Genomic DNA, 15,061 nt, shown 5'->3' on the forward strand with positions numbered 1-15,061 from the left:
GGGAGTACTCAACTGCGCATGCGTGCGGATTTACGACACCGCCGTCACTGTACGGCTGTAACGGCTGAGTCCGTGATCTAGCAGCAGCGAGCATAGGGGAGACCGGGGTTGGTTGGCTACACTTTTCACTCTTTGCCATAGCACTCTGGCATCATTTATGTGAGAATATTCAAACCAGCATTAAATTAAAGGTTAAGGTCTCAGCTTTAACTAAACACATTTCAATGTCCACAGTTATATTCTAAAATCAATTTATCTATGAATAAAATCATGCTGCGCACTTGTGCCAACCAGCCCCGACACGGGGTTGGTTGGCACACTTCGTGGGGTTGGTTGGCACATTGTAAAAATGAATGGATGAAGCAACCAATATAATAAGAAATTGGAAATTTAATTCTAATGTATTCAAATTTAAGAAGATAGCATGTATATGCATGCATATATTTGCATGTATAAGACTAAAACAGGGCATTTAAGGCCACGAACAAGATAACACGTACACAGAACATTAAACAGTAAATGATTTGAGCTTTTTTTTTTCTTTAAAGAGAAAATATTCAATGAACATATAATTTATTCTTAAATATAGCATATCACCTCTTTGTATTATCATTTATTTCCATCTCACTGTGTTTTAGATTTGCTGTGTGGGGTGGATGCAGATTATTTACATTAAGGCCTATAGAATCACTGGAATTACAGTATTGGCATATGTAGGCTTTGTGGCCCATTTCACTGCATAAGTCATGTGCCCATGTCTTGCACTCAGTGCACTGAATTGTATGAAATTATGTTTAATCACATTTAATATATGTATACTGCATGTTGGGGTTGGTTTGTGTGTGCCAACCAACCCCGACATGAGTGTGCCAACCAACCCCGAGCAAAACAAACCCACTTTTGTGAATATATGATGTTGCCCAGGTAACATCACTCATCAAAGACTTTCAAGTTTCATATCAAATTGAAGCTGACTCCTATCTCTACAAACTGGAAGTAACACATTTCCAATATCTTTATCCAAAGCAATTTTATAACACTTTAAGTGCGGGGGGCAATTTTTTACTTTTGGTACTAAAAAACTGATATTTTGCCCTCAGCAAAAAAGTGAGTAATTTTCAGATGTTTTAACAAACTAGATAAGTGCAGCTCAAAAAGATGATCATTTTGATGTCACATTTGTGAGTCTGTGACCAACAGGAGGACAGAAAACAGGGGTGTGCCAACCAACCCCTGTAGCCAACCAACCCCGGTCTCCCCTACTACACCGGTCTGCCCTACTCTACCTGGAGACATATCGGCTTGAGTCTGGAGATTTTTGCCCAAAAATAAACGCTAGGCTTACATGAAATCCGTCTTAATCATCACCTATGGGCTCCTAGTTCTGTGTGTGGTGACTGTGTCTGCTCCCCCCTTCCACCCGCTCCCCCGATCCCCACTAACATTAGCTGTCTCGGATGCTATCGAGTGCTAGCATGGATGTATTAGTGCTAGCATGTCGTCTCAGCAGCAGCAGTCAGTTAAAATAATTAAATACAATCCAAGTGAACCGCTGGAGCCATGGACCGATTACCGACCATCACTGACAACTAAAGCCTCGACCGGTAACAAGTATGAGGTGCGTTGTGCTGAGCTAGCTCGATGCTAACTTCGACTAGCGGTAGCTATTAGCATCCGCCGCTAACTTCTGTTAGCATCCGTCGCTAACAGCCGCTTCTCAGCTCACAACAAGCCTCTCGTACTCGGTACAATAAAACAATAGAGGCTCTCGTTAATGGTGACGGTGTCTATCGGTCCACGGCTCCAGTGCTTCACCCGGACTGTGTTTTTTTTTTTTTTTTGAGTGGACTGCTGCTGCTGCTATCATGGACAGGAGGCTAACGCTTAGCCCCAAAGGAGGGGGCCAAGTTTGAATGTTTAGGTTAAAAAAAATGAAACGAACAAAACTATACATTCAAAAATTAAATTAAAGAAAATGTGGACTGATCGGTTCATTGTAAAACACTTATTGATGTGAATGTGGTGAATTCTGTATACGTAGCCCCAAGGTAGCTCTTTCGTTCAGCAGCACACACCTGAAGCTTCACTTTTCATTAAGACCAACCAATGTGGCTGCCAAATTAATAAGCCGGCAGTAAACCTCTAAAACTCCGCGAGTAAATTTAACAGCTTTCCTCCAGGATGAGGAGCCGCTCCCGGTCGCCGGTGGCTCAATGCACTTTTCCGAAAACCTTCAAGTAAATTTTCAACCTGACCAGTACACACGGTGCTAAACTAAAGCCGTGTTGTTGTTGCCACCAGGTAGGTTTGTCTGTCGTAAATCTACTTGTGCGCATGCGCTGGTGCAACAACATGATTGGCCTAGTTCAGCTCTGGCAACGCAGGTGATTGGCTGCTGGTGAAAAGGGGCGGGACATGCGCCATCTTTGGCGTCGCAGCTTTCCCCATTCAAAACGGGCAGAGTGGTCTGTCTCCTCAATATTAGAACGTCTCTGGCGATACCCAGGCGCGTCTCTCTCTCTTTTTTTCTTTTCAGCATGCCTATCACTGGTTTGATGAGGGAGTGATGTTCTTAATCTCAACAACTAAACTATCAAATCACAAACAAAACTGACACACATGATAAACAAACAGAACTATGCTGCAGTTTGTTTGTCAAGTTAACCTGTGACCTTCAGCACCACGGACAGCGCCGCGGATGAGCCGCGGAGAAGCTGCATCTGTGAGCGTCTGGGCTTAGGGCCTGGGGCCTCATTTATCAAAACTGTAAGTAAGCAGTGTAAAACTGCTGCTACAAATTTTTTTGCTTAGGCCTACGGCGAAAAGACACCCAAAATATTTACACCTTTTTCAGATCTATCAAACTGTGCGTGCACAACTCTCCGCAATTTCTCTTTGATAAATCAAACTGGATCCAAGAATGGTGCGCACTTGAACACACCGCATATTCCGCCCCGGAACGTCTAGACACAACCATATGTGGTCAGCACGTGCATATTAATTAGCCATGTGCGCTCTGTGGAGCGGCAACAAAGTGACAACGAAGACAAGGGGTGGGGGAAAGAAAGCGAGATACATGGCATAGGGCAATAAATCAGTCAGAAAAATGATCTTGCATTTTAATAAGCTACAATAAAAACAAAAACCTCCCACATCTCAACAAAAGGGAGCAGAAAGAAGAATAATCGTATGTAATCTGCCCATTTATCCCAGAAAACCTTTTTTTAACCCATAAGAACCCAGACCCATTTATCCTTGAAGGAAAATTAAGTGGGGTGAAACACAGACCAAGTGGAATGCATGGAACACATTTTTGAAGTTTTTTTTGAAATAGCGCCACCTATTGTCAGAGATCTGGAATGTTGCATATATGTCACATCGGGCGTTTTTGGTATCTTAAATTTTCACTTGAAAATAAATGGGCTTAACATTTTCTTTTGCTCTGTAACACAAATTTGACCTTTTATTTGCATTTCCATAACATATATCAAAATTACAAATTTGCTGGTTACTATTAACACCTTTTTAAGACAAGCTTCACAACAAAAAAGGGCAAACACTATAGAAATGCGAATATTGCCTCATATTGAAGGCTTTAACCAGTTACTGAAGCCTTAAAAGCTGTGCAACCACAATTTTCTTTCCAACTACAAATACCTTGGCATCTGGATGGACAGTTGTCTTAATTTTAAGCACCATATCACCACCCTCATTGCTAAACTAAGAACAATACTTGGCTTTCTATACAGAAATAAGCACTGTTTCCCTACTCACCACAGGAAAAAAAATGGAGACACAATTTTTTCTCTGTTTTAGACTATGGAGATGCCATCTATGGAAGAGCTGCTAGTTCCACTTTGATTCCACTGGATGCTGTTTACCACTCAGCCTTACATTTCATTTCCAATGATTCATATAATACTCATCACGGCACTCTTTATCAAAATGTCGGCTGGTCATTTCTGACAGTAAGGGGAAAACAGCATTGGTTTTTATCCATTTTTAAAGCCCTGTCACAGTTATTGTCTCCTTATTTATCATCTCTGTTAACTATGAAATCACAAAACATTGGCACCCACTCACAGAACTGATTGTTGGGTCATATTCCATTCGTCAGAACTGAGCTGGGTAAAACGTCCTTCTCTCACAATGCACCACATGGGACCCTCTCTCCCATCAGTACAGCAGTCCAGAACCCTTGTCTCAAACCTGGTTCATGACTGTTTGACTGTGTTAACTTTTCTTATTTGTTTCCTAATATTTTCTTATGTAAACTCTCATTCTTCTTTGCTGTATGTGTTGTTCTGTATACAACATCTATTGCACGTCTGATGATCGTCAGTACATCCTGAACACTGTATCCTATTTTGTTACAGAAAATACAGCAAAAAAGCATAATTACATTAATATGGGACCAGCATGGGATACTAAAATCTTGTTCATTTACTGAGAAGAGTGTCTCTGCTAAATCTGTGGTTCAATTTCCGGACTGATATATCATTTTATTAAATATTGATTGAATTTGACATTATTTTTATGTTAACATTTTTAAATTATGTTTTAAATTGAACAACATAGAGTATATTAATTCAAAATACCTGAATCACCTAATTTAATTGAGCAGTTCTTTCCCATTTTTCTCATTGTGACATAGGCGTCACATGGTATTTTTCCTGACTTTTTTAAGGCTAAGGCCCGATGTGACGTATATGTCACAGCAATATTTTCTTAAGTTGTTTTATATGAGTTTCTTCAAAAAATGAGGTCAGAACAGGTTAAATACAACAAGGGACATGTTATAAAAGGATTTGCATTGTGAAATGGGTGGTGGCTTATTTTATTGACAGAAAGCAAGCTTTTTAAAAGTAGTTGCCTCTGTGAAATGTGCCAACTCTGCTGGCCACCATCTTGGAAATGTTGTCATGGATAGAGAGATTCACAGAGAGTCATGTGACTGCACCAGGATGTTGAGTAGATGTCACTTAGGGACTTCATGAGTTAAAAGTTCAACATAAATATGTGTAAGGGGCTTTCCAGGACACTTGAAGGTGGTGTGACACCCGTGTCACCGTGGGTCCTTATGGGTTAAATTTTTGTAAAAACAATTGTTAAAACAATGTAAAGCAGGATTTCCAGGATAGTTACCATTACTTTGAACGCCTTTCCACTACACAGTTACAGCTCTACTGGACTCGGTTTAGGTCATTTTCCATTACAGCTGAGTCCTTCACAGTTCCTCCTCAGGGCCGCGTTGTCTCACTCTTTATTCTCTGGTCAGCTCCAAACACACGACACGTGCACCTCGTTAACTCAGGTGACAGAATAATAACAGTCTCAGTAGCTGCAGAGGGGTCAGTCCTATGTTCCCACAGCCCAATGATCCCACAGCCCTATGTTCCCACAGTCCTATGTTCCCTCAGCCCTATGTTCCCACAGTCCTATGTTCCCTCAGGTTTATGTTGCCTCATTTCTAAGATTTTTCTTATTTCTAAGAATTTTCTCAAAATGAAACTCTAAGTCAAGTCATTTTTATTTTAAAGGGATGATTCAGAGAAATTTCAACCTAGGGTCCTTTGCACCATGACCTTGCGCCAAACGGCCCCCCCTCCTCCCCCCAGAAGCTTGTTTTCCCTTGCTCGAACAGTGGTCGAGTTACCGCTATTAAAGCAGAAGTAAGCGATATTTTTGTGTTACTATAAGTCTTAAATAGTTATATCTTCCGACAGCAATCACTTACATAGAGTGCTTGGACCGAAACACGGGTCTCTCAGTCACTCTGCTCTGCTCTGAGCCGAGGAGAAAACTTTTCTTGTATCCTACAATTTTTATCCAATGAGGAGAGAGAACAGCATGAAGGGCTGTGTGTGCAGCCAATGGATGCGCGTGAATGTGGTGACGTAGGGACGAGGACCAATAGATCCATGACGAGGGCGGGGGCTTCTAACTCCGTCGGCTGACAAGAAGTTATGGTGCGTCCAGGGCAGCCCGTAACTCGTGTTTTTCCGACCTGTGAAGTCGTACCAGTTCGATCTGGTGCGAGTTCGCGGGTCGGAAGTTACGAGTGGCCGTTATAGTGCACTTTCACAGGCATCAGGTCGGAGAAACACGAGTTGCGGGTTGCCTGTAACTAGGGATGAGCGAGTACAGCATTATCTGTATCTGTATCTGTATCTGTTAACCATATGAATTATCTGTATCTGTATCTGTACTCGGAGTGGGCGGGGCCTAAACCGGAAGTGGGTGGGGTTTAACCCAGAAGTGGGTCCGGTTGTCTTGAAATGGGCGAGGCTTTAACCAGTATGTTATTATAAGCATGCAATTGATCCGGGTTGATCAGAAATTGTTATTGCTAATTAGAAAACTGTTTACAGGACAGCATCAGCATTGAGCAACTATTTACAGAACAAGTTTTTCAACAATGAATACAACACGTGCGGTTGCAATTATGAAGGAAAATGTAATGAACAAGAGTTTTCATAGCCTACTCAACAACTTTTTTTTAAACTTTTAATTTTTTTTAATGATCAGTGTGATTTTTCTTTTTTTTAAATTGTATTTCCATACCAGGTGTGTGTGTGAGTGAGTAAGAGAGAGACAGAGACAGCTGAGTGTCAGCTACTCTCTGTGTATCACTCATTATTCTGTATCACTGATCATGAGAGAGAGAGGGGAGGGGGGAGAGAGTGTAGCTTAATTTGTAATTTATACCACTACTATTTTTTATGAAATACAGCAAGAAAGTGTCAGACACTCAGTGCGTGAAGTTAAAAAAAATGGTTAGAGCCAGCTGACGGTAAAAAAAAAAAAAAAAGAAACTCCGACGACGGGCAGAGAGAGGGAGAGAGAGAGAGAGAGCGTGTGTGAAAAAAAAAAAAAATCTCCGACAGGCAGAAACACAACGCGAGTCGGCACCACGTCTGAACGAACCCACGTTTACCAGAACTCTGGTTAATAAGTAAGTAACTGAAGTAATAACGAACCTGAAGCTGAAGAAACCCTAAACGTTAAGCGAAAAGACCGGCGAACCTGAGTGACTGAGGGAGAGACAGACAGCTGTTCTGTGTGAGTGATCAGAGCGGGACACAGCAACACACCTGCATGTGTGTAGGGGAGGGGCTGTAGCCTATCACAGAACGCAGACACAGTCCGATACCCAATGAGGATTTTCATTCAATCTTTTTTTTTTTTTTTTCCGAGCACAGATATTGACTCGTATTACTCGTTTAATACTCGTACTCGGCAAAAGTGCTTTATCCGTACCGGATACTCGTTTCAGCCGAGTATCCGGCTCAACTCTACCTGTAACGCTACAAAGCCGTAAGTCGTGACTTGAAGCTGTAACTTACGGTTTCAAAAGCCTGCCTGTATGGAAAGCCATTTTAGTCATAATGAAATAAATGAATAAATAAATAAATAAATAAATATAGCCATGAAATGAGTCCCAAATTAAATAAATAAGATGATAAATAGATATAAATGAAATATAAATACATAGATTAATTTATATTTTTATTTTTAAAACAACATTTTTATTTTTTCAGGAGACTTTTATTTTCTAACGCCTCATTTATTTATTTCCTGATACTTTTATTTCATAACGTCACATTTATTTATTTCCGGCGACTTTTATTTCCGAATGTCACATTTATTTATTTCCGGCGACTTTTATTTCCGAATGTCACATTTATTTCACTGCTCTTTTATTTCATGCTGCAATATTCAAATGAGGGGGCGGGGTTACCTCTGTACCCTTTCAGAATAAAGCAACTGTCCGATTTCCGGGAGCCGGTGCTCATGGTGGAGGACACATGGAGGAGATAGATGAGCTCCGGGGTGCTATGCTCTCCTTGAGTGACAGCATAGAACAAAACGTAGTATCAGCAGATAATATATTAGCTAATGTTGCCGACTTCGCGGAAATTCTTGGGAGGATAAGTGCTCTTCATGATATAGAGGTGGATGAGGATATTATGAACATTTTGCACAACATTGAGCACCGTGTTCATGTTGGAGATGCCCAGGGGCAGGCAGTCACACCAGGTGCTGGACGACCGCCTTTGGACATCCCAAGCGGAATGCTAACAACCTTTGCGTTGTCTGGACTGCCAGCTCGAAGAATTTTTGGTGTGTCGTCCAGCACCATTCAGAGGAGATTGGCTGATGGAGGCCTAAGGTAAGCAAACTTGGAAAACAACTACACATATATAGGCTACTACTTATGGACTACTACTACATGCTGCTCATTCGCTTTTAAGTTTATCGTGAATTTTATAACTGGCCGTCGTAAAAATCACTTCGTGGCGAGTTTCGGGATTCCACTGGATCCAGAACGGCTCCGTACTCCCCCGTCCGTCCACACCCACCGGATCCGTCCGTGATGTTGTTGCGGCTCCGCTGCACAGCGGGAACACGAGATCTTGCAAATTAATTCATAATCTTGCGATAAAGCGGGTTGTAGTCTCCATAAAGTGAACCACAAAACCAAAAACAATTAATTGAATCCAGAGGAGTAGTAGAGAAACAACTTGGTGCTGACCTGACTTGATTTTACAATCACTATCTCCTTGTCCATGGTGTAAACGGGGTGAAATGGTGTCTGAAAACCTCCGAGCTGCTGACTTCAGGCCGGTCGCTGCCCATTACAACGTTTTCAAGGTGTAAAGCAGGAAATATGCTCCGCTGTAAACATGGTGTATTTTATTTTGAAAATTAACCGGGTGTTTTATTTTGTATTTTGCCCGCGATTTCCTGTCATACACGACCTGCTCTGTGCTGCTTGATGCGCCGTGCTCCGGCGTCCGGGAAAAATAGAAGCTCTGCGTATGTTTGGCGAGGGCTGCCGGATGCCGGTGCCGTTCCGGACCCACGACGCAGCGGACCCGGAGTCGGTGGACGCTACTACGGTGATTAATTAATACATAACGACTCCGCCGCCGTACCGGAGCGGATCTGGAGCCGTTCCGCAGTCAGTGGAAAGGCCGCGGGATCGCGCAGTCTGGCTCGACAGCTGCCTTCATCAGGCACACAGTTGGCAAATGTGTCTGTGTTTATAATAAGCATTATCTTAAGGCGATCATTGTCAGTTATGTTATTTTAGGTAGGCCTATCTGTATTTGCTATCATGTCCATGTCCAGTACTTGTTTGATAGACTGTAATTAACATAGCTAGTGTGTGAAATAAAGACATTGGCAGAGATTGGCAGAAGCACAATTGTTTTTGTAACAACAAAGCAAATTTTTGGCAGGTGTAATACTATGGAACTGTATTACCTGTACACCTGTACAACAGAAACACATGGAAATCAGTTTCATGTTAACCACCTGAATTTCTTTCCTATATTTGAATTATCTTGGAGTTGGTTTTCTTATCTGGGCTAAGGCAATGTGATCCGATGGAATGTGCCATGTTTAAGGGACTGCTTGTTCTTCTCTCTTTTTCTGATGGGTATAGTTTTTAGGACATAGGATAAGTTTTCCTTTAGCCTGAATTTTTAAAGGTCATGTCAGAGTGGCCATCTGGATGGAGACTCCTCTCTGTCTGGAGAAGGTGTTGGAGAAAAGCCAATAGAAGGGTTTTTAGGTTGAGAGAGAGAGAGAGATCTCACATTAGGTTCTCCAGGATTCAGCATTTTTGTGACTTTGTTCTTTTTTGTAATAAACTCCTTTTAAATGCAAGCAAGGACGTGTCGGCGGTGATAACTTCCTTTTCCTCATCACATCAGTATACCACACTGGCAAGCAATAACTTTTTGGATGACAGGTGTCCACTCCACATTGTCCCTTGGGCTACTTATTGCCATTCTGCTTCTTTTCTCCCAAACTACTCAGATGTGTGAGTGTTTTACCATGGCTATGATACTATGCTTAATGGACTGCGTTTTTGTCCAAACTTTCTCATGATTCATAACATGTTTTAGCCTACATTAATCTACTTTTTTGAAAATCATGAATGTGGTTGTAAGCTATGTCATTGCCCTGGAGCTATCTGGCCCCGAAGTCCTCTTCCATTTATCTAACATTTTTAATTGTTTTCCCATGCAGAAAATCAGATCGCTATTCTAATATAAATGATGACGACCTGGATGCTGTGGTGACTGACATTCAACGTTCCCATCCAAACGCTGGATACAAAATGATGATGGGACATATACGATCCAGGGGCATACACATCCAAAGTAAGAATTATTACCAAATTTGTTTATATATTTTGTTTTCCTTGTAGGTCTAGCCTACTACACTGATTGTTGTTGAAGATGTGAAGGTGAAAAATATTTTTATTATCATTATTTTTTTTTTATATACAGTATATAGCCTATATTTTTTTATACCAAGGCTTGGCAATTACTGAACAGGGCAAAAAAAAAAAACTCAGCTTCTGATCTTCCGATTTAGAAACTAAATATAGGCTACACAAACACGAACCTTGATTCTGTGCACAGAAAACATACTTTCACACAAGTTTGAGTTCACCATTGAACAAGAAATCAGTGCATTCATCTGCTAACAGTTACCATCAGCCTCTATGGTTATCAGCAGAATACAATATGGTATTGTTGACATGGCCCACAGTGTTCAAAAAAATATTACAGTGACTGAACATAAAACAAATACAAATGTTCTTCTAAAGCCAGACAATGAAAATAAGTGACAGTGTATCTACGATAACAATGTCCACACTTCCACCAGCACCACTTTCATTATACATACACAGTTAACTTTATCTGTCTAGAATACAAGGTCGACCACAGAGCAAGCTTGTTATATCATCAATCTGAGTATACTTTGTCCACTTAATATTTCCATGTGTATGTGTATTTCTTTCTCACTGAGGGCACAGAGTAAGGGCATCAATGCAGAGAGTTGATCCCCAGGCAATTTTGATGCGGAGACTGACTATCCAGACTGCAAGGCGTCGTCAGTACAATGTTCCTGCACCAAACAGTCTATGGCACATAGACGGTAACCACAAGCTAATCAGGTTTGTTCTCTCATGTGTTTTATTTGTCCCAAGGCTGCACCATACCACCTTAAATCACTACATAATGACCTCATGGGAAAATATTCATGCCCCTATGATTGCTGAACAAAGTGGGTCTATGCATAAACACTGCATCAGCTGTGACATGAGGCCAAGGCCAAATATTAAAGCAGATATCAGTGGCACGGCCGTTTCGGCTAATGCTGTGTTCAAGGCAGGCTTTTGAAACCGTAAGTTACAGCTTCAAGTCACAACTACGACTTGGTAGCGTTCCAGGTAACCCGTAGCTCGTGTTTTTACCGTCCTGTTGTCTGTGAAAGTTCCCTATAACGGCCACTCGTAACTTCCGACCCGTGAACTCGTACCAGATCGAACTGGTATGACTTCACAGGAAGGAAAAACACAAAGTACGAGTTTCCTTGAACGCACCATGAGTTAGCAGCCCCCGCCCTTGTCAGGCATCAATTGGTCCTCGTGCTACGTCACCACATTCACGCGCATCCCTTGGCTGCACACACAGCCCTTCATGCCGTTCTCTCCCCTCATTGGATAACACTTGTATCCCACAAGGAAAATTTTCTCCTCGGGTTACAGCAGAGCAGAGTGACGGAGAGACTCGTGTTTAGGCTGAAATACTTCATGTAAGTGATTGCTGACGGAAAATAGGACTATTTAGGACTTATATTAACAAAAACATTCCACTGATATCTGCTTTAATCTTTTTATATCTCACTCAGATGGAGAATTGTTGTCCACGGAGGCGTAGACGGATTCTCCAGAATGATAGTTTACCTTAATGCTGCTACGAACAACAGAGCCACTACTGTACTTGAGGGCTTCTTGGCTGCTGTTGCCCAATATGGTGTGCCATCTCGAGTTAGGTATGTGATGTGCCTCAAATGTCTTATGAAATAAGATCAAATCAGACTTTTTGACTTACATGCATTTACATGGCAGTTATAATCATTTTGATAATCATGAATTTAATTGTACATTTCTTATGAATACAGATCAGACAAGGGGGGTGAAAACATCAGTGTCGCTCAGTACATGGTCCAAATACGAGGGGAGAACAGAAATTCCCACATCACTGGAAGGAGTGTTCATAATCAAAGGTGTGGGAAAAACAGAAGGATGGAAACCTTTAGAGATTTAGATGTTGATTGACAAAGTAGGTGAGAATGACATATGAATATTTATTGGAATTAAATGATGTGGGTTTAAGTCATTATTTGAACAAACACACTTTTGGTAAGATGTTAGAAATTAAAATGATTGGATACCTTTGCTTTGATTGCAGTCAGTTGCATTTTAAAAACTTGTTATACAGTATAAGCCAAACATGGGAAAACGTAAAGGTGTAACATAAAAATATTTTACTCAAGATAAGTAGTACAGTACTGTAGCAAATTCTCTTACTCGCTATTACTGCAGCTGTTGATTATATTGAACTGCTAAAATATAATCTAGGCTGTATTTCCTTGTTTCTTTATAGAATCGAGCGCCTCTGGAGGGATGTATATGAAAATGTGCTGGATCTCTTCTACACATTGTTCGTCCAGTTGGAGGCTGAGCGACTTCTCAATCCTGATGAAGAGGTTCACCTTTATGCACTGCACAGGTGCTTCCTACCACATATCCAGCACCTTCTTCACTGTTTCAAGGAAGCATGGAATCAGCATGGACTAAGGACTGAACACCACCGCACGCCATTGCAGCTCTGGTTACTAAACCACAAAGAGGGACAGGATCTCTCACAAGTAAGAGCATTTTTATCCTGTCTTTATTGTTAATAATTTGTGACTACACTGTGTTTCAAATTATTATGCATCCCTTATGATGTGTCCGCCATGTTGGGACATGATGGCCATACACCAACCATTCAGAATTCTATCCCTCTGGACCATCCATTGAAGCATGGCATTCATCAGTGAATAAAACTGTTTCATAGTTAGTCTTCATGTATTTCTGAATTGAATGCAACTTGTTCCACCTAGTAGACATTGGTTAAGCTGGCTGAAATATAGATTTTTCATAATACAATGTATTTGTCTGATAGAAATTTCCTTGATACAGTATACCTTCAATTGGAACAAAGTCCAATTGCGGACTAGTTACCAGTTGCTTATGAATCAATTTACCCAGAAAGAATCCAAACAAACCTATCTGCACTCTGGGTCACACATATAGTGCGACAATCTCCCTGAATTTTTCTTTAAGTATCCAGTGTTTTCATACTTTCTGCAGGACTCTACACTATTTAACACTTTTCATCTGCAGCAAGACCTTTTATTCTCCATAAACCTGTGACTTGCTTCATAATGTGGAACAACCTCCTTCAGTAGTTTTTCTTTAATTTGGCTCACCTGGAAAACTAACTGCCAAACCTGTCAGTGATCTCATGTCTCCTCATGGAGGCCTGCCAGACTGGGAGTTGTTTCTGGTCTATTGATGGGGGTGCTGTCCCATGGATGGCTCTGGCCTGGGTAGCTTGGGCTCTGCACCTTGGTGTGGAGCCTCCTGTCTGCCCAGGTCAGGGTTGTCTCTGCGGCAGTGCTCCCTGCAGTCATGGACGATGACCTCTCCAAGTTTGGCTGGCCCCCAAGGTAGCTTCTTCCTCGCCTCAGGTCTTGGTGCCCGGCCATGTCTCTCGTATGTGGGGCTGTGAGGGTTGGGATTTCTTTGTTGTTTTTACCCTTACCCTAATTATTTTTTCTCCACCAAAATCCTATTTCCGTAATATTTTTGAACACAGTGTACATAAAATGCATACAAGGCCCATCATGACATGACCTACACCTTCAAAAAAACTGCATTCCTTATGTATTTCAGGTTGGTGAGGATTATGGTGTGGACTGGGAAGGACCACATACTCCCTGTGAATCCAACATCACGGTTCCTGACATCCAGCTCCCACACCTTTTGAGTGAACAAGACCTTGCATCTTTGCCAGACCCCAGCGTTCCTTTAAGTCAAGCAGTGGCAGTGTACCTTGAAACTCTTCAGACTGTTGAAGCAATGTTGAATGTTTGATATTTTTCCTCTTCCATTGTTGACCACAATTGTAGGTAGCTTTGCTACTACTACATATCCATCAGTATCATTGACAACCATTTACTTACCACTGCCCTGAAGAGGTAGCTACTAAGAGAAAAACGTATGATCCTATGTGTTGTTATATTCTGTCACAGCCTTACAGAATAAAAATAAGTTTCCACAAACAGCTCTCCAAAGACTTGATATATTTATTTGTGTACAGCATGGCATTGAATTGTCTGAACCAAGACTGACATGTGAACACATTTGGCTGCACTAAAGTAAATAAATTATACATCAAAATAGCTGCTGAACAATCACCGTCATACAGAATAAAAACAATGACTTTGAGCAAATCACAGATCATGTCCCAAGAATTGATATATATTTGTGTACAGCATGGCATTGAATTGTCTGAACCAAGACTGACATGTGAACACATTTGGCTGCACTAAAGTAAATAAACTATACATCAAAATAGCTGCTGAACAATCACCGTCATACAGAATAAAAACAACGACTTTGAGCAAATCACAGATCGTGTCCCAAGAACAGGCAAAATGTCTACCGATGTAATTGAACTAAACTAAATATGAGAAGTTAGTAGACACAGTTACTTCTTAAACACATTGCCCTCCTACACAAGACCAAATCCTGTGTTTGCGGAGCTGATGCAGGCCAGAAAGTCTTTCTCAAAGGCCTCATAGTCAAGATAGTGAGAAGGGAGATGTAGTGTTTCAAAACAAGTTGCAGAGGTGGGGAGTTTGCTGCTGACCACTTTCACTGTGAGTTCATTGGGTAGGATTTCCCACCCAGTCCAGAACTGCAGGAGGGTTTTCACCTGTGGCGAGGATGCTGTGAAAAACAATCCAAAAAAGTTAGTTGTTGATATTATTTCTTATCTATTGTTTCCTGTACCATCAAATGTTTACTTTAAAACCACAAATAGATAACAGGCATTGCACTATTTGTCATTTATGGGCTGAAATGTGCCCAGTTTGTGAAAAAAAGAACATTTTCATTTCAGTGAGACAACTGAAATGAGAA

The 15,061-nt window shown here is 41.2% G+C and overlaps 1 protein-coding gene across 1 annotated transcript; it reads left to right on the plus strand.

Moving 5' to 3' along the window:
• Positions 1-10,880: 10,880 nt before the first annotated feature.
• LOC146960272 (uncharacterized) lies at positions 10,881-13,904 on the plus strand. Its single transcript, XM_085772475.1, has 6 exons — positions 10,881-10,978; positions 11,716-11,859; positions 11,989-12,093; positions 12,474-12,738; positions 13,511-13,584; positions 13,811-13,904. Exons 1-6 carry the CDS (start codon positions 10,881-10,883, stop codon positions 13,902-13,904), a joined length of 780 nt encoding a protein of 259 aa, XP_085628601.1.
• The last annotated feature ends 1,157 nt before the right edge of the window (positions 13,905-15,061 follow it).

The sequence above is a fragment of the Trachurus japonicus genome, unplaced genomic scaffold, assembly GCF_045865225.1.
Source record: "Trachurus japonicus isolate A0001 unplaced genomic scaffold, Traja_1.0 AP030519.1".
Classification (NCBI taxonomy): Eukaryota; Metazoa; Chordata; class Actinopteri; order Carangiformes; family Carangidae; genus Trachurus; species Trachurus japonicus.

Excerpts from the sequence above, each read along its gene's own strand:
- LOC146960272 (XM_085772475.1), top strand. The coding sequence starts at position 10,881 with ATGCGGAGACTGACTATCCAGACTGCAAGGCGTCGTCAGTACAATGTT. Across the intron at positions 11,860-11,988 it reads GGTGTGCCATCTCGAGTTAG|ATCAGACAAGGGGGGTGAAA; the intron begins GTATGTGATGTG and ends TTATGAATACAG. Across the intron at positions 12,094-12,473 it reads AGGAGTGTTCATAATCAAAG|AATCGAGCGCCTCTGGAGGG; the intron begins GTGTGGGAAAAA and ends GTTTCTTTATAG.